The sequence below is a fragment of the Fulmarus glacialis genome, unplaced genomic scaffold (genome assembly GCF_000690835.1).
Source record: "Fulmarus glacialis isolate BGI_N327 unplaced genomic scaffold, ASM69083v1 scaffold47802, whole genome shotgun sequence".
Classification (NCBI taxonomy): Eukaryota; Metazoa; Chordata; class Aves; order Procellariiformes; family Procellariidae; genus Fulmarus; species Fulmarus glacialis.
The window spans coordinates 29544-50290 of NW_009199408.1; the positions used below are offsets into that span (position 1 = coordinate 29544).

Below are 20747 nucleotides of genomic sequence, written 5' to 3' on the forward strand. Positions count from 1 at the left end.
TTTATAGTTTATAGTTAAGGACTCTTTCGCTGTGTATTGATGCCAGAAACTGAAACTGCTTGTAGGTCAGAACACAGTCCAGCTTTGAAAGTTTCTGAGGTATGGTAGCTGTAATAGTGGGGAACAGGACTGCAGGTCCTAAGAGGATCTTCCAGACCTCTTTTACTTTTACTATACTGTAACCTTTATAAATATTTGCACAGAGATACAATCACACAGATGTAAACTTGTTTATTTTGGTACTGTGATTCTATAATGAGGGAAACTGAAATATAGGGATAAAGGGTTACATATGTAGTGTTATAAATAAAGGCTTAAGTGCTTCAGTTGGTGTGACAGGTTATATCAATATACTTTCCTTCAGAGAAGCTTGTCTAAAGACTGATTCACAGATCAGATTCACCTAACTCCAAGTGGGTGCCTGCATCTAAGATGGTGTCTTTCTATAGACAATGCAGAGCTAGTCGATGCAGTCATTGGAGTGTAGGGTGTGATTCGTCTCATACTAAATTAGGTTCTACGTTCAGTCAGATGAATTGCACCATAAACTGTATTGATTAGATTTCTACTGGCTATAATGGGAACTTAGGAAACTAGTTTGGCCGTACCTACCTACTTGGCAGGAAGCTAACATTAGACGAAATAAATCCTTCCTTAAAAGTTTAGGTACAGCCAGGCTAAAAATCTGTTTCTTGATTCTTAACTCCGTTCAGTCCAGAGGCTGTGGTTTTTTTTATTAGAAAAAGTAAATCTTGTGAAGGAGGGGGACAAACTGACTTTATCATTCTATTAATCGCCTTGTTGATAACAGCAGAATTTGTTGGGTTTCTTTGCATTGTTGCCCTGGAACAATGTTTTTCCAGTTCAGTGGCAAGTGAGAGATCTTCCTGGTAAAGCTACTTCTGCAGAAGAATGCTTTTTCAGATGTCAGTCTGTCAGAAGATCAAATGTGTTGCTGTGTTTTTTATTGGAAAAGAGTTTGTCTGCTATATCTGCTTCAATTGTTTTGTTTCACGATTTCCAACTTACAACTGAAGATGCTTCATTCATATAGCAACTAGGGAAGGTCAGAAATATTTTCTGCTTAAAAAAAGTGAGAAGTATAGTTCTGTCTTTAAATATATTCTAAAAAGGTTGAAAATTCAGCCACCTGAAGTTAAGGGCTTTGTACCGTTTTGTGCAGGTAATTTAGTTTGGATTAAGCTTTTACTCTTTAAAGAACACTTTTGGTTCTCATTCTTGTTCGTGAAATTTTGGAATGTGAATACATGGCTTGCAGTTGTGGGATGGTGAAAGACTTAGGCCGGTTAAACAGTGGGAACATGAAACTCTGACACTGTACATAAAAAGCACAAGCACAGATAGTGGCAACTGGGGAAAAGATTTTTTTGAACCATTCAATGAGTGTATTGCCAAGGTGGAAAGATGATTGGGGACACGCAGAGTTAATTTGACAGCTGTAAAACTTTTTGAAGAGGTTTTCTGAATGTGGAAGGTATCTTTGTTTGTTTTTAAGTGAGGTGACGGGTCCCTTGGATATTTATAAATACTATTCTATGTAGTATTCTGCCTTAGCTCCTTGCAGAAGATTTGTAAAAATCTTATTCTTTACTATGTTCTGTTTGGAGGAATTTTGAAATCATTCCTATTTTCATCCAGGAGTTTATTTCTGTCAAAGAAATAAAAATGAAGTGCTTCTTCTAGAAATTACACTCTATTAGAATTAACTCTTCTGGCTTTTCCTGAAGAAAGCATTTCTCTCAAATAATTTGAAAGTTCAAAACAGTATTCTGTCTAAGCAGAGAGCTGATAATATTAAGAGCAAGAAACTTGTGAAGTAACTGTATACTAAACAACTTCAGGGATTATTATATGCTAACTGTGCTTGCTAGCTGCTTGGAGTGCACACATTTTAATTACTGTATGTTTGTTGACTTTTTCTGTTGATAGTAAAGAATATGCTTCACAAAACTGGCGTGTTTAGAAGCAGAAGGGCAGGGGATTGTACAGTTCATAACTTACACCATACCTGCATTCTGGCTGAGGGTGCCGTGCTAAAGTTTTGACTACATGTTTTCATTATTTTTCACACTGCTTTCTTTGTTAGCCAAGAGGTAGCTTTGGGGACACCTCCTGGATTTGAAAAGTTAAAACATGTATTGGAAATACCTTTTTGTTTTGCTGAAGAAATGAGTGGTGTTTTACTGATGACTAACGCCACAGAGGTGCTGGTTGTATATTTGAGAGGTGTTCTTTCCCAGAAGCATTTTGAAACAAACTTTCTTTTGAAATTCCTCTTCAATCTTGGCTGCTCTGCTAGTAAGAATAAATCAATGTACACTACAAAAAAGGAAACTGGATGTCAAAGTAGAGAGAATGAAATACAAACTTAAAAGGAAACAAGTATTTCCTTTGTCAGAACTTTTGACAGTCTGGGTCATAAGTAAATCTGTGTAGTCCTAACAATGCTGCCTGAGTTGTAATACTACCCAGTCCTGCCCTATGAACTGTACTTCTCCTTTTTGTAAAATTGGTTATTTTAAAAATATTTAACATTGAAAAATCGGGAACTCATATTTCTGTGAATTCAACTGAATTCAATGTCACTACATACAATAACCTGTAATGCCTAAAATGCCCATCAGTCTTAGCTGAGGTGTGAAGATAATGTGTATGGTGCAAAGAATAAGGGACAGAATAGCTCTGTAAATGCAAAGTTGAGTAAATATGCTGTGTTCTGAGTTTGTCTGTAGCTGGCAGGTAGCTCTTACCAGCAAAGGAGCTGACCTTGGGCTCAGCCAGCTGAACTCTTTATTTTAGCCAGCTAAACTTGTGGGAGGCAGATGCACTCTGGGCGCTCACGCTCAGCACTCTTTGAGCTGCATCTTCAGTGCTCTGTCCAGTTCTGCCCCCCTCCAGTATAAGACACATATCAATAAACCAGAACAAGTTCAGCAGAGGGGTATCAAAATGGTGAGGGGCTGGAGCACTTGCCCTGCAAGGAGAGGCTGAGGGAACTACAGTTGTTCAAGCTGGAGAAGGGAGGCCTAAAAGCAGCCTGTCCTGTACCTGCAAGGAGATCATCAAGACTATATGATACAATGGTGGATGGTGAGAGAGTGAGAAACAATTAGTGTAACAATCTGAAATGAGATTTTTATACTGGATATAAGGAAAACCTTTTTCCTTATGAGGACAGCCAGGCAGTGACACTGGTTTCCCAGAGAGGGGTGCAGTCTCTGACCTTGGAGGTTTCCAAGACTGGACTGGTAAAATTCTGAGCAACCTGGCCTGACCTCCTAGCTGACCCTGCTCTGAGCAGGAGGGGTTTGACTAGAACTCCTAAGGTCCCTTCCAGCCAGAATTGTCCTATGGTTGAGTGTATTTTAAGAAAATAGAAATATAGTATTAAAGGCATTTCCTGTGTAAAACAGTAAGTTGAAGTGTTCTGATTTCTAGTTTCCTGATTAAAAAATATTTCTTTGGGTTTGATATCAAAATGGTAACATTTTCATTGTGGTATAAAGGAAGCAAAAGAGAAAATGAAAACTAAAAAGTTAAAATGGGCCAAAAATATAAAAAACTCAGCAATTTTGTTGGGGGAAAAAAAAAGAACAGGTAATACATTTTATCCCTGCAGAGATAGTTGATTTAATTTTTTTAAAAAATTGGTTTTAGAAAGTCAAATTCACAGAAGAGCTGAGGTGGGCAAGGACCTCCGGTCCAGTCCAACACCCCTGCTCAAGCAGGGTCACCTAGAGCAGATTACTCAGGACCATGCCCAGTTGGGTTTTGAATATCTCCAAGGATGGAGACTCCACAACCTGCCTTGGGCAATAAGTTGTAGTGTTTAACCACCCTCAGGGGTAAAAAAGTTTTTTGCCTATGTTTAAATATAATTTCCTGTATTACAATTGGTGCCCATTGCCAAGTTACTCTACTCATGTTCTAGACCATAAGGCTGTTTTATTAGAGTAGTTTAGTATGGCATTTAAGATGAGGAACTCTTGTTATGACTTTGCACCTCTGTGAGAGGAAGAGAAAAGGCTTTGGCTAAAATGATTCAAAGACAGTAAATACACTGATACTTTAGCAGAATCTTCTCTTTTTATGCTTTTTCAAAATGTAAATGGCAGTAAAATATTTGTCTTCAGTAGGCAAAACACACAAAAATATACTTAAAAGTTGTTTGATGGTTTTATAGATTTGTAAAAACTATTGTTCTGTTATGTACAGTTCTTTCTAGGTGATCATGGATTATAGAATGACTGTAGACAATAGAATAAATCTAAACTTTGAAATTTTTTCACTAGCTAGAAATTCTGTGTGCTTTTTAAGAAGCCTAACTTGTCTTACTGTTGATAAACTGAAGAAAACTATGTGCATCTTGAGAATGCCATAAAATGTAGTCTTTCCTCTTTAATCCTTAGATTGGGCAAGGTAATTTAATAGGACAAGTAAATCTATAAATCTAGTGACAGGAAATTTGGCATCAGATTCTCTGATATAGCTCAAAAATGTTCCTATTTATTGTGCAGTTTGAACTCTTGCAATGTTAAATAGAGCTCTATGTCTGTATCTTTATCTTGATCAATAAGCATGTATTCAGTGTTTTCCATAATATGCAAGTAGGCTGTGTGAAAGACTACTGTGAATTATAGTGCCTCCCCAGAGACTAAAAAGATGTGAGAATAACATCTTGTGGTACTCCAGGAAAGATCTTTTGGATTGAAAAGTCTTGTTTCTGTTGCAGACCAGCAATCACCTCCTTGGGCCAAAGCCATTTCCTCTGGACAGACTGTTAGCAATATTATATAGTATTGTGGACAAAAGAGTTGCTCCAACTGCAAATATATTTTCCCAGGTGAGCATGTATTTACTTTCTTTATTTCCTTTTTACTGTCTGAAATTTTTGAAAAGTTTTTACATTTTTTTTGCAAGTCATCATTCTAATTAAATGTAATGAGAAAACAACCACAACAGTAATTTAAGTTGAAGGCTCAGAGTAATATGTATCTGTATTACTAGCTATGAATTCAAGACTTTATCTGTGTAATGGTCTGAAACCTTCTAATAGCTAACTTTTTCCTGACCCTGGACTGTGATCTGTGTTGATTAGTGACTTGGCTTCTCATTGAAGTCTGTTAGCCTGTTTGCATTTCAAGTTAATTGTATAAATGTTCACTGTCCTGTGGCCAAAATTAGTCACCTTGTAACGCATGTTACAAAAATGTAGTGGTGAAGAAGGAGCAGAGGGAAGAATAAGGTATTTGCAGGTGAAAGATGTTTGCTGTAATACATGTATCTTAGGGATAATTTTTTTCATTTGGACCAATTTGAAGTCTTGCAGAAGAGAGTCAGTATCCCATTTCACTAGATGGCAGCATGACTATAGAGTTATGGAGTGGAATTAAGTAAATTTAGAGTTTTCTCTAGAGCTCTGGGTTTGTCAAATGTAAATACCTATTCTGTGTAAGTAAAGATAGTTTTCTATTGTCAACTGGATTCTTAGATCTTTCATGTCCACCTTTGAAGATCTCAATTTCTTTCCTGCTTTCTAGTTGTGCTTAACTTATTTCTACCTTTCCTTGTTAGGTCTCAAATTTAACCAAAGGTTATTTAAATCTGATGTCTGCGTTCATGTAAAGTTCTAGGAAACATATGCTCAAGATACCTAAACAATTTTGCTACTGCTTTAATATCACTGTTCAGTGTTCACACAAACATTTTGCAAAATTTATCTCCCAACTTTGTAGAATAACCAACCATAAATATATATATTGTAAAATCAGGCAATAGAGAAGCTAGAGAATTGTAGCGCTTTATTTAATCAGTGGTACGTGAATATCTTTGTTAATAGTGGTGGGGACCCAAGTGCTTTACAGATGCAGTAGGCAACTTACACCTTCACATAATGTTTTCTCTCAAACTCTTTTAATTAAAGGTTATTATATAATCTGAGGCATGAGAAATTATTAGACAACAACCTCAAAAATCTGTTAATACAAGCATTTACTTTTTTGTAATTAAATGAGTGATTTTTCAGCTTACAGTCAATACGCTTTGAGAGGTCAGTGGACTAGCTTTCAGAGGTGTTCAGGAAGTGGCTGAAAAAATCAAGTTTAGACACGTTTATGCATCCTGTACTTGTTTCTTACCTTTCTTCTGTCGTCTCATGGCACCTCAGGACTTTATTTGCTTTCAAAAGGAACCCTAACTCTGTGAGTACTTCAAAGCTACATGAAATTTCCTATGGGCAAATACCATATGAAGGGACACCAAAGGTTGTTGAAGCAGGCAGTTTCTGACCAGACTTTGGATGATGGCTGCAGCCTTGTAGCTACTTATAGCAACTTTGGAGTGCAAAGAACACAGGGACCTTAGCGTTCATAAAAATGCATACATTTGGCCAGCTATATCTATTCTCTTTTTTTTTTCTGGCTAGTGTCAGATACAGCCTGAGATAATTGCTTTTTTATGAATCTTTTGTTGATTCTTTAATTCACTGTACTGTGAAGTCTGTGGTTTAAGTCTGTCAGTGAAGGCATTGGTCACACACCTTTCCTTACAGGATGCTGGTATTGTCTTTTGCTCTAGGTAGTGCATTTTTTTGATTTAAGACACGAAGTGTGGAAGCTGAAACTCAGAATACTGAGGCAAGAGGCGGTCGTCTTGTTTAATGATGTTAATTTATCAACAATGATTGATCTAGGTTTAGTTCAGTAAGAAATGGAGTCTTACGAGACTGTTATAAAAACAATCCCAGTAATGTTCAGATTGGTTTCACTTGTGCTCTAAACCTACTGATAATTCACCACATAGGTGCTTCTTGTTTTAAGCCTTTCTTTCTTTCTTTCTCTCTGCCTTTCTTTCTTCAAGCATTTGAAGACACTGCCACTGTGATCTTTCAACAAAATCTCATTTTTAAGATGGAAAGAGTGCAATCTTTAAGGTATAAGATGAAAGAACAGGCAAGAAGCAAAACAATCAACTGTCCAACTGCAACTATGAAATTTAGAGCTTTGCCTGAACTTTACCAGTCTCAAGGAGCAAATTTCAGTTTAATTTATTCAAGTAATGTGAAAGGGAATGATGATGACAAGACTGGGAGCACTACATAGTAAAATTTGTGTGTAGGATGTTAGCAGTATATTCTCTTATTTTTGGCTATCAAAAACATCTTGGTATACTTAAGAAGTGAATGTATTAGAGTTTTACTGAATATTTTCAAAATTAGTATGTCTGCATATTTAACATGCATTTCAAGATGAGAGAACAAATGTCATTATTCCAATGCACAGTTAAGTAGTACTGAAGACATAGTTTGTACATGGAGTGTAATTCCCCCTTAGACTACATTGCAGAATGAAAAAATTCAAATAAATGCTTCATCTTAATTTAGAGTGTACACTAGATGGCAGTGTTATCAAAGAAGAGCTGTAGTTCTTTATTTTTCTGAATATATGCAGATTAAGCTATAAAGATACAAAAAGGTTGTATTAAACCTTAACCGGGTTAGGGCAAAGAAGTTGAAATTAAGTCTGTTTATACCAAAAGAAAATTTTATAAATTTAAAAAAAAAATTAATTATGAAAACAATTCTTACATTAAATTTTAAGTAAAAATTCTTGAAATGTCTAATGTAAAGTAACATAAAATACAACAGAATTTAAAATAGATTTTGGAAGTAGTTTAATCTAGGCATAATACTTAATTGCATTTTTTTCTTGAATAGTTTAAAACAATTTATATTCCACTGATTTTTGCCGTTAGTTATTCTGTAAATATATTTTTCAAATAAAGTAAATATTTAGCAGCTGGGTTATCCTTAGCAGTATCGATACATTTAACTGTTTGATATCACAAGCTTTTATTTTCTTGTTTGTGTGTACAGCATGGAAATCATTCTTGAATTGTGCAGAAGTTTAAAATGTTTTAAATCAAATATTTGACTTCTCAACTGATTCAACATTAATTTTATGTGCTCTTTAATTTGTAAACTGAAAGGCTGTACATGAACCAAATACTTACTAATTTTCCCCATGTAGCGTCAGAAAATAGCATGCCTTGGCTTTAAAGTTGATCAACAATCTCAGTTGAGATTCAAGAAGGACTAGCAGCTGCTTTAAGATCTGTCATATTGCTGATTTCGTGGTATTTCTTATTGCTTCTTGTTTCTGTGCATAATTTCTATTCATACCAAAATTCTGGTTATTAGCTTTTCAAAAATGAAACTTCTATGCTAATAAGCAGCAAAATTTCAATTTTCTGTTTAATGCTAGGGTTTATTGAAAATGTTTCATTTTTGCTAAATAGAATTTCAACTTAAAATTTGAATCTTAATCTAACTTTTGCCTTTTAATGTTAATTAGTCCTTAAAATAGTCTCATACTTTTTTCAAACAAAAAGTTAACGTGTTCCTTTCAGAAGCGTGATCTTTGCAATTGATATGAGACTAAGTTTTTCCTGCTGTAACTTCTTGCTGTAATTGCGTTACATGAGAAAGAATTGGGCTCATTGATTTTGTTTTTCCTCACTAACTAGTACAGGGGAGTAGCACCAGGGGAAAAAACCCAAACATGCAAATTTCCACTCTGCAAGTGAAAGTTGTTTCAGTTACCCCCTTAAACGCTGAAATTTCTCTTGGTTTTGTGCTATTTTTAAATAAAATTTTCACACATCTAGTGAGGATTGTTTGAGAGGAAGTTAAAGTAGGAATATTTTTTTTATTTTAGACTGTTCATGTCAGCACATACGTGAATATAGGTCTATATTCACTTGAGAAGTTTTCAGTGCTCCTTTCCCTCCAGAATATTCATTGTTTTTCTTAGTAGTTCTGATTTGTCATGATACTGTTTTTTAACACATTTTATGTTACTGTAACATGTCACTGAATTTGTTTCTTTGAATTTATTTGCTTGGTTTTTAAACCAAGAGATAACGGAGGTTAAAGCACTATTGATTTCTGCAACCATTTCAGAGGACAAGATCTTTAAATGTTTTTCTTCAGATGCGCTTTTGTGTAATAATTTAACAGATTGAAGATGATATTGCCACCACCACTGGGCAGTTACGTTCTGTGCCTGGGACAGAACTCGCAAAGTTGGTGTTCTGGTTGGATATATGGCTAGGTTGAGCATGTGGCTGAAGTATTTTAAAAGAGAAAACATTATTTTCAGTGGTGAAAAAACGCAGATGTACTTTCACACAATGCTAAAAGCAGTGCAACTATGGGGTATGCACTCTGCATGGTACAACAACAGATAAGTCATAGGGTTTCCTTACCTAGGTACAGCAGTTGATGCTTTTTCAGGCTTAGGGAACAACCAGGAGTATGATTTGTGTGTCCACGTGGAGCCACTGTGCAGAATATGAAATGTGCATTGTGTCCAAGTGCAATTATTACAGAACGGAGAGAGAAACTTTGTAATGCCTACCACAAGTGCATTTTGCAAAGGTTCTGAGAGTCTACTCAGTTCTGCTTTGTAGAAGAGTAGTATTTCATTTTAGGTTTCCCACGTTTAGACAGAAATATAACATTATTCTCTTTATAAAAAGTGCCTTAGTATAGGACACATGGGTGAATTTATGCACGAAACATCGTGCAAGAATTGTCAGCACCGATTTAAATTAGATCAGCTCATTTTACATTGAAGGGGACCAGGGTTGTTAATTTCATATCACAACCAGTAAGTAAGTAGATATTTTGTTCTTACAGTTATGGTTTACAAGCCGAAATTAACCAATACTTTTTCCTCTACCAAAATGATTTTTCAATTGCTTCTTCAAATCAGTTCTCCTAACCATTTTTCATTTTCTAGACGTTTTATCTTGCTTCTGCTTTCTTGTGAAATATGCTTTTCATAAAGAGGATTGACCAGTTCTACGTGTAGTTTTGAGCTATGATGTTATCTATATTAGGTAAAATGGAATTAAACCCTTTGTCTTGCATACTTCTGCATATTGTATTCCTGTTAACACATCCCTGAATGTTTGGAAAGACATCTGTTCAGAGAGATGTGATAACTTCTCAGAGTATACTTATAACTGAAAATTACTGAATAGGTAACTGGTCAGTAACTTCAATTCTGTTTGCATTTTCACTCTAATGCATTAAAGTTAGACTGTTGGGTCGTCTTAAAAAAGTTTGGTCTGTACTTACATTCAGAATCAGGTTTGGTTTTACTGTTACGCGTTATTTTCAACAAATATTTTCAGGTAGTTGTGTAGTTAGAATTCACTTCTGATTATAGTGCATTAGGAAACATCTCTACAAAGGCTATTTATCTCTGTGGGTATATAGTGACACATCAGGTATCTTACACATCATAGTCTGTATTTCATTTATTAGACATTTCTTACCTGTTTGATACTGGATCTAAGAAAAGCATCTGAATTTCCCTAAGAGTACCACAAATTCATAAAACTAATGTAGTTATAAATGTATAAGAATTTGGAATGAAGGTTAACAAAATCAAAATTTTCCAACCTGGCAAAACAATAAACAGCATTGCAAATTGTTAGCAAGAGCTTTTTATCTGAAGTTAGAATAAGTCTGCAGATATGAGATGTCGTGGTTAAGTGCCAATATGATATGGTTCTGTTAGAAATACACAAAAACACTGATGTACATAGCACGCTTCCAGCTGGAGGGAGCTAGAGGAATGTAATTTCCTTTAATTAAAGGCGGGGGGACAGGGGAGGGAAGTGCCCTTTCCTGGAGCGTAAAAATGTGAGAGGTTTATTTTCTTTTTGTCTTGCTTTCTTGTCTGCCTTACATGTATAGATTAAGGAATAGCTGGTATTATATATGTAAACTGGAACAGTATGTGGCAATTTGCCTGCAAGATTGTTTTGTCCCTGTTGTGTTAGGAGCATGAGAATTTGATATTTAAACTGCCCTTTTTTTGTAAATTGCCAGCTATGGTAAAATTCTGATTGCAAGATTGGAAAGATGTCTGGTTTTGTTATGTACTTATTTGATGAAGGGTTTGCTTTTATTGTGGCATAGCCTTTCTGGACACCAGATACCACGATTGTAGTACTAACTCTGTTAGTGCATTATGTTAGATCCCCTTGATGTAGCAACTTTGATAAAGAGGAATACTGTCAACAGTTTTTTCAAATGGAAAAGCTCAGATTGTTTTAATGTTCGAAAATACTAAGTTTTCCATTCTACCCTTGACAACTCTTGGCAGAATGAGAATTACTCATTTTTGCTAGATCAGCTGTTCCTGTATTGTGTTCCAGCTTTCCTTGCTGTTGCGGGTACTGCTCATAGGACCATTTTACAACTGATCTGACTAGAGTGTTTACAACTAATAGAATACTCTCCATTGAAAAGTGAGCAGGTAGATGAGTTTCCAGAGAAAAAGGTCTGGTTAAAAATGTGTGTTGTGCTACGCTATTCCCTAAGAAGCCTTATTACGAAGCAGAACGAAGATGAATGGGAGCCGGTTTTATTTTAGAGTGTGTGAAAAATACAGAACATGCTCTTGTGCTGGTTATATGACTGTAAGTAGATTATTTTTTTGTCATTAGTCTTTTTGAAAACAAGCAAAATACGGGAAAATGCTGATTCTGGTTCTTCTTTTCTGAAACCACTTTTCTTTGTTTCCCCTTTACTGTGGAAGTTCTGAAGTGTTGTGCTTGTCTTTTTTCTGGATAACCAGGTAGAGTCAGTGCTAAAATTTTACCTGATAAAATTGAGAAGTAGCAAACGTTAGCAACCTGTGTGGGATGACTTCTTGGTAGAATATATTTCTATCCTGTTCTCAGATGAGCTTAGCATTCAGAACTTCATGATTGAAGTTTGTATTGCGGTGAGATTTCTTGTTTTCTCGTTGAATGTTTAAAAAAAAAAGTTTTTTGATCTCATAGATAATATTGCAAGCTGATTCAAGACATAATTACAGTGTATCATGCATCTGAATTCCAAGATGCTTTATACTTTGCTTTATACACCCATTAGGCAGTACTGAGCAGCAGTACCTCAAAATTAGGTAGAGATGCGAATAGTTGTATACAAAAATGTCGATATATTTGAATAATTATTTTATATGTTGTTAAAATGTTGAATTATTGAGTATTAAGTAGTGAACATTCAGAAGTGATTGTACAAGTTAGTGTCTCTTGGAGTTGATTGTGTATGTAGATTTTTCTCAAATTTTGTTTCTGGGATATAAACAAACATACTCTCATGTATTTCCCTGTTTTTATAATTTCTTGAGTTCTAGACTTAAATTACAAGAGACGATGTCATCAGCCTCTGCTTCTGCCCCATTGCTTTAATTTGTAAATGACTTTGTATTTCACTGTCCTCCTCTTGCTTCAGGAAAGTACCTAAAATTACACAGCTTAATCCAGTCTGGCCACGGGAGTTGTCATCCCCAGAATGGTCCTGCTATAATTTCTTGCAGGGGGAGCATTTGCTTTTACAAAAAAAAAAGGGAACTAGATGGAAAAGGTCTTAAAATCTTCTTTTTAAATTTTTTTCTTTTTTCTTCATGAGAACTATTAACATTTATGGTATACCTCTCTATCTAGTCCGTCAGAAGACCTTTGCTTCATAGCTTCCCAGTGACAGGAATGATTGAATGTAAACTGTAGGCTCTGGGGTTATCTCATTCTCATTACTGGTCCAAATAAACTTCCCTTCCTCTTTCAGTGCAAGTGAAGATACATAGACACATCTTGCCAGCACGGAATATTTGTTAGTCTTGCATAATGTCATATACAACATTCATACATAATTTCTATATCGCCTGCAGGTTTATTGTCCAAGTGGGTTTGTAATGCAACCTTTTGATCCTGTGAATTCATGGTTGCCCATACCTAAAAGATTTTTTTAATTGTTAGAACAGCTTTCTTAGCAGTTGGCAAATTTGTAGCTTAGCTGCATGTTTCCGATACATTTATATTATTACTGTTGTATTTGATCCTAATGCCTATATTCCTTTATAGGTGTGTTATGCATCAGACATGCTTTATTTTGCTGGATCTGTCTATTGATTAGAAAGCGCCGTAATCTATTGATCAGTACTCTGTTGATTTTCAGTAGGTTTGGGAAGATGGTGATAAGAGGTAATAAATAACTCTTATTTTCTCATTTTCTGTTTTTGGTCACTGGACTAATCTGACAGAAATTCATGAGCTGAAATGGGAACTTAATGGGATGCACAGCATGGTGTCATAGGTTAGCACTTTAGCACTGACTATGGCAGCTTGAGAGAGCCTGCTGTTAAGTAAAAGGAAAGGAGAAAACATTACTTTTAACCAAATAGCTGACTGCATTTTTTTTTTTAAGTCTCAGCATGGCTGTGAATAAAAATAAAAGTATTCTTAGTTCAAGTAGTACTTTCTAATTAAAATTGTGAAGAAACTAATATGCTTGATTCCTTCTAGTTTTAGTTGATACAGAAAAGATCTTTTAGAAAAACTAATTATGTTTGAGCTATGTTATGTTGTTTGACGTAGGTTGATCTTGTTTTCATTTTTTGGAGTATACTTTTAATACAGCTTTACAATCTCTTGGGAGCCTTTCTTAATCAAATTCTATTCTATTCTATTTGAATTCTTTCTTTTTAATAATTTAAGGTAGAAAACTTACCTTATTTCTGCAAAGAGCTTCTGGTAATAGTGCCTAGCTTGGCACTTGATCTGTGTCTTAACACTTAATGTATTTAAGAAGACAAATTATTATGAATTATTGAAAACCAGTTTTATGGAAGAAATTTTGGTTATGACAAGGGAAAGGCTATTGAGAGGGAGGGAGCGACGACTTCAGATAAGATTGAGTTTATCAGAAAGATAAAGGGAATTCCTAAATTTGTTCTGTCTTTTATCTAGAAAAATTGAGTAATTTAAAAACTTTCTTGCGATTTAATCTTAGTTTTTTATTTCAGTAGCATCTCCCTAAGAATTTGCAGACTCATATAAACCAGTAAGTAGCTATATGTTAAGGGTCTGTAAAATTGACTTACAATGAATTTGTACTTTTCAAATATAATCAAATAAAAAATGTGATTTTGAGGTAGGTATGCAAGTTTGCTACAGTAGTGATGAGGAGTTTTATATACTCTGTGAATCTGTTAATAACTTTCACAAACAATTCTTCTGGCTCTGTGAACTTAATGTTACATATTCCTTTGTACCCTTCACATGTCTTAGATTGCATGCTATATAACATAGGGAATGTGTTGCATCAACCAACAGTTTCTTTAACTTCTGTTCTCTCAGCGCATTATTTGTAAACAGTATTTGAAGCTTCAAATTTTAACTTATCTATGAAAATGTGTTAGTGTATAAAAGAAGTAAATAAGAATACATGAAAGATGAAACAGAGTTTCCCTCCTTCCAAACTCTGTCCTTTCCATCCCTTTCTTTACATACTTATTTAGAAATCGGTTTCATGTACTTAATGGAAGGAACGTTGTTTAATACTCCAGGAACAAATTCACACTGTGTTTACATCAAGCAGTTGCAGCTGAAGCTTGTTAGTGATTGCCTCCCAGATTAAAAAAAAAAATTCTTTGCTGTGCTACATGAACTCCTATTGTTTGGAGATAAATAATCAGCTCATCCCCTCTTTAGGGAAGAACAAAGAACATAATAGTACATCTGGTTCATCTGTTAAGACAGCAAAGATTAATTAAGCAAGTACTGCACAACCTCTCTTGATAACATATATATCTAAAACCAGCCTGTATATGATAAGCTTTTTAATCACTTTGGTTTAACTGTTTAGTGTATGCACATGATGTATTCCAGAATTACCAGCTATTCATAGAAATAAGTTAGGACACAATACTAAGATAAGGTAAATCGGAGGATTAGGGTAGAGTTCATTAGTTCTCTTGCAAATCTCTTGATTTAAGATTATATGACTAGGAAGATACAATATAAGATCAGAAAGAACCTGTTGAGCCCCCAGATGACATCATTAACACCCTTCATAAATTTTATGTGTCTCTTTCTTAAAAGTAACTTGGCTGGTTTCTCTGACAATTTGGATCACAACCTGTTTGGGGGAATGAACCATCTCTTTATTGAGCATTTGTATAGAACCTGGTTCAGTGAAATACAATTTCAAAACTAGAACTAGCACTTGTGGTCAAATAATTTCATTGAGTGTCCCCGTTTCGTTACTTCCCTGGTGGCTAGAACTAATGTCTAATTCCAGATTTAAGACTACTCAAGGCCAATTTTACCTGCTTTACTTTTTGCTGCCATTGTCTTTTAGCCTAAATAGCTTTACTTGCTCCTTGGTGTTTACTTCAGCAGACTTGTAAGGACACAGGTATCCTCTGAAGATCTTAATTTTGCAAGCCTTCCCTTATTAAATGTCTTTTACTTCCCTGCACATACAGTAATGAATATAATTGCAACTTCATTAATAGCATGAAAGATGTCTGAAGATTTTAATTTTGCAAGCCTTCCCTTATTAAATATGTCTTTTACTTCCCTGCACATACAGTAATGAATATAATTGCAACTTCATTAATAGCATGAAAGATGGTTCAGAATCACTGGTCGAAAAGTTGGCTATAATTTTATGTTCTTTTTACTGATATGCTCCTTGGACTAGTTCTGATATGGTCCCTGTCCTCCTCTCCCTCCCTAACGTGCTCTTATATCTCCCTATCTAGATTATGTTCTCTTTAGGTACTTACACCCCACCTGTCACTTCAATACAGATGATTTTGCTGTATCACATGTGAAATAAATTTGTAGCATTGTATCTGTACAAGGGACCCCTTCCAGTTTTTGATGAGGCTGGAAAGTACCGAGGCTGTGTACATGTACAATGTTAGAGCACAAGGTAGCAAAATGGTACATTAAAGAATATGTTGGATCACTTCGGTGAATACTTGTGCTGTTTCTGCCCTGCTAGCTGCAGGGCAAGCTACTGACTTTCTACTTGACATCCCTCCTCCCCCAAAGACCCTCTGCTGCTTTCTGTTTTCATTTGGTAGGGGATAGCTGGGCTTGCCACAGTATCTTAGACAAAAGAAGCAGCTGCATTACAGTTAATTTGAAAGAGAGGATTTCAGAATAGGAAGCTTGTTGACAAAAGAATGCCTCTTGATAGATGAGGGATAGTTCAGAATTGATATAATCTCTCTTCTCCATCTATGGAAATGAAAACTGGACAATATTTGGGGGGAGCAGCGTGGAAAATTGATAACAGGGTATAAGTAAATCTCACTTACGGGAAGTTTATATTCTTAGTAAACATTGCAAATATTGCTTATTTAAAATATGAAGAGTGACAGAATAAGCTGAAACAAAACCTACAGTAGCTCAGACTTGGAAAAGCTTGATTCAGAAAAGTATGTTTTAGAAAAAATCCCTGTCATTTTGGCTAATCAACAGGTGAATCTGCCGTGAAATTGGTTATTATTATTATTGTTTTAAAGGCTGAAAATGGTGCTGAATATCTGAAGGTGTGTTAGGTGCTGCACAAGGTCTCTGTCCTTACTACCTTGTGATTTAATTTCTGACATGAGGTGAAGGAGGGTGGACGACAGAAGAAATAATATGATTATTTTGGATGAGGTTGGTTCTAGCTATATATAAGTGTCTGCACAGTAAAAGTATATCTGAGCTAGTGTGCTTTTCTAGGTAATGGAGAGAAATAAGCATGCAGAGAACATCATCCCATACAGCCTGATGTAGATGTGAGCATCTAAAACCACTCTGTTTATGAAAAGCTTTAGAATCTATATTAGGTTACAGTGATCCATGTCCTGATGTACTGATTTTGCTCCATCAACTAGAAATGGAGTCAAGACAGCCTCAGATGCAAATATTTACATTGTAGCTATCTAAAGTTATTCTATCCTGAAGGATTAAAAAGTGTTTTCTCAGTAATTATTCTTCATATTGACCAAAAGGTGTTTTCTCAGTAATTATTCTGAATTGCTTGTAAAACAAACAGAAAAACCCACCATCAAATATCCCTTCTTGGATCTCACATTCCTTGTCGAAACGTTTGCAGAATAGGGGAAATAATTGATATGTACATCTTCCCACTCATTCCTCCTGCAGATTAAGTTGGCCAGTTATACTGCATTGTATACTTGGGAAGAGCATGCCTGGGGTTGCACTGCATGGCTGGCAAGCTGGTGTTGGCCTTCCCATCCCTTTTTGCTGGACTGCTTTTGACTTATTCCTGAGAACAAGTGCTGAAACCCCGTCTTTTCAATGGCAAGGTTTTCCTGGTAGAAACTTATTTTGCAGAATTCTGCGATGATGATCTGTCATTTTACATCCTTGAAATTGCAGTGTACGTCTTTGAACCGTATTTCAATAACAGCAACTACAGAACAGCTCAGTGTCTTGTGGAAAACGCTCTGAGAGTGATCTTTTTCCACAAGAGAAAGCCAAATATATCGAGAAAGGTAGGATCTTCTACCTTTGTTGTTTTGAGATATGAAGAGGCAAGGTATAACCTCTGCAAGTGGGATTCATAGAAGAATTAAAAAAAAAAATGAAAGGCCACTCAGTTATTTAAGTTTCAGGAAGTGTTTTAGAGGTAAAATTCAAGAATATGTCTTAGCTTGTTCAGAGTGGATTTTTGGCCACAGCTTAACAACTGAAATTAAAATTGAAATATTTGAAGACAGTTCTAGTTCGGATGAGCAGATGCTGATCTGTAAGTGTGTTTCATTAACATGTGATGGGGCAACTTCAACTTCATTCAGATAAACATCCGTTGCCCTGCTGTTATCGATGTAGAGAAAGGTCTTTAAAAAAAAAAAACAAAAACAAAAACAAAACCAAAAAAAACCCAGTACCAAAAATTCTGTATTTTAATCTTCAAATTATTGTCTTGTTTTCTAACTAATATTTATTTCTGAATATGATTATAAATTTATATATGTTGCCATTTCTAACAGGACATGATGCTAGGTCTCTGTAGCAATTCACGTAGAACATTGAAAGGTTATCTTTCAGTGTGCATGTTTTTACATACTTTTTTTTTTCCCGCCTGTTCACCTTCTGTAAATGTTTCTTGAAATACAATACAAAAGGAGAGTGGGAAATTCATCATCCTTTTGTGAACATACTAAAACATTCCAGTATGAGGAGTAGAATATACAGACAGAATCTGTGTCTTCTGAAAGTTCTGAATTCAGACTCTGGTTAGTAGTGAGTTTAAAAAAATAGGAGGGGTGATAGCTGGGGTATTTATTAAAAGGCATAGATAGAGAAGATGAAGACCCAGGTTGATCTAGTTTAATAATTGAAGAGTGCTGGGTATGTTGTAGACCATCTATGACCTACATAAAATGCACAAGAAGGCTTTCCATGTTCTAGATAGCTAGGCAAGAAATATGAAAGAGAACGTCAAAAGATGAACAAATCATATACATAAAAAAAATTGCTATAATTGGTACAGAGAGTAAACAGATTGACTTAAGAGATTACCACACAGACACGAGAAGAAAACTGAAGATTGTTGTTACAAAATGATCTTTTCCAGCCTTTTTTATTTATTACTAGCATATGATCTAGGAAGACTTTTTGCAACAGATATTTTCTAGCCTGAAATGGCCTCTAATGGATGTATAACACTGCTGGTGTAGAGAAAAGCTTTTTAATAATTTGTGTGACTGTAGTGCTTGTGAAGGATGCTAGACCGACAGTCTAGAAGAATGGGAGACTGAAGTAATCTGTTCTGATTCACTGAACAGGTATAGCAGGGGCATCAATGGCATAATCTCTCTGTATTGCTTTTTAATTGTATCCTGAAAAATCTGTCTTTTGTTTTTAGCTGACTGCCTATTAGTTAATAGTGACAGAGGCTTGCCATTTAACTTCATCCTGGATACTTCGCTCTTACAAATGAGCTTTTGACTTAGCTAAGCTTCTTGTTTAAATTATCAACTTGTATCATAAAATGCAATGCGCTACCAGTAGAAGTAGTGAAGGGGGAAGGATGGCTAACTGGGAACGCGTGGTAACTGACTGACTGGAGCTGTTGCGTGGTAGGCTGGTCTGCCGGTCAACACGGGCTTGGCCTGCCTCTTCTTTCCTTCCCTCCTAGACAAAGCAAAAAACATTGAAACCTCGCTGGTTTTAACCTTGTGGTAGGCATTTCACGGGACTAGCTTGCGGAGTGCTATTTGGCCACTTAATTTAGCATGTTTTCTGTGCAGCCATGACCAGAACCAGACCACTTCTTAATGACTGGGAGGAGTAAAGAGGTACAGGTGGAAAGTTAGCATGGCAGTATCTCCTTAGCGGAAAAGAAATCTCCTTTTATCACTTCTATGATTAGATTAACACTTACTCAAACCAGTATCTTATTCTCATCTCCCATACCAAAAATAGCCCAAATTTTAATTCTACTCAGTGTCTGGAATTCACTTCAGTGAGCCAGACTGCAGTCTGATGAGAGCGAAGCCGTCTCGGTCTGGCTCAGGTAAGGCTTTTGTAACTTTACATTGTGCTCAGGCACTGGGGATAGCTCGGTGTGTTGGAGTGATCAAGAAGAAAGGTGGCAAATATGATAGGAATCATCAATATGATGGGAGGTAAAAAATAATGCTTGAAGTCTTGATTTAATTTTCTTGTTAGTGAAAGTGTTTATGCAGATACTAGAAAAGACAAATATGAAGAAAAAAGGTTAATTATCTGTACTCTGAAAACCAAAGGTGTTTCAGACTGATTGCCCGAAGTTGATGGTGTCTAAAACCTGGAAAAACAAAGCCAAACATAAAAATGAGTAATGTAAACAATTTGAATTTATTAGGCACTTATGCTTATCATATTTTTAATAAGCTAAAATGCTGGTCTCTAGTGCAGGTAACTTTATTTTTTCTGTGGTTGTTTGATATGAACAGAGGAGAGATTTCAGCCTGATGTTTTATTTTTAAAAAAAAAAAAAAAAAAGGGAAAAAACCCCCAAAAACCTACACACATCAGTGAAAAGTCAGAATAAAGTGGTAAATTCAAGCTAGCATGCATAAGTGGAAATGACCTGAAATAAAGCTGTTCAGAGAAAGGAAAATAATTGGAAAGTAGTAACACTTAAAAGAAGATGTAGGCATGAAGAGTGGCAAAAATTAAAGGCTAGAAGGGAATGACTTGTGAAGAAAGATTAAAGGAAATGAACACATGTAATTATTACTTATAGCTATCTGTGTGCTTGGTGATGTTCAGATGAAGGGAGATGATCCCTACACTAATTTGACTAAATAGCTACCAGGGGATGATGAAAATGTCTGAAAGTATTTATGGGCTTCAAGTGCCAAGAAAGGATTCATTTAGAGGAGTCCAAAGAGGTCTAAGTAAGATTAATGAAATAAAATGAGGCGAATCTTAGCTTTAAATACCATAAAAAAACCTTTCTATTGGAGATGTTAAAGTGTGTAATAGTCTGCCCTGAAGTTTTAGTGGAATGCCCCACTGCTTGAGCTATTGAAAATGATAGTGGACAAAGCATTCAGACATAAACTGGAGGAAAGAATTCTGCACTGGAGGGAGGAGAGTGAAGATGACTTAATAGATATTGTCCATCTCTGATTTCTATGATCTCACATGTTACAAATTGACAAAATAAGACTCGTGGTACACTAGTGAAACATAATTTATGTAAATATGCTTTAGAATAGGCATTAACCTTGATCCTTACTTCAATTCTGCATTAAGCCTTGCCTTTGATACAGTAATCTTAATTAAAATTGAATATTTCATGATTTAACTCCCTCTGCCTCATGAGCAGAACAATACTCTTACCT

General features: G+C 35.5%; 1 protein-coding gene across 1 annotated transcript in view; it reads left to right on the forward strand.

Annotated features, from left to right (window-relative positions):
• Positions 1-4864, forward strand: part of ORC5 (origin recognition complex, subunit 5) — a gene marked incomplete at its 3' end in the record, with an annotated part of 31709 nt that extends 26845 nt beyond the window's left edge. The window contains exon 13 of the mRNA XM_009573235.1: positions 4754-4864. Coding sequence (XP_009571530.1) covers positions 4754-4864 — 111 coding nt within the window. The remainder of the gene's footprint in view (positions 1-4753) is intronic.
• Positions 4865-20747: the final 15883 nt, after the last annotated feature.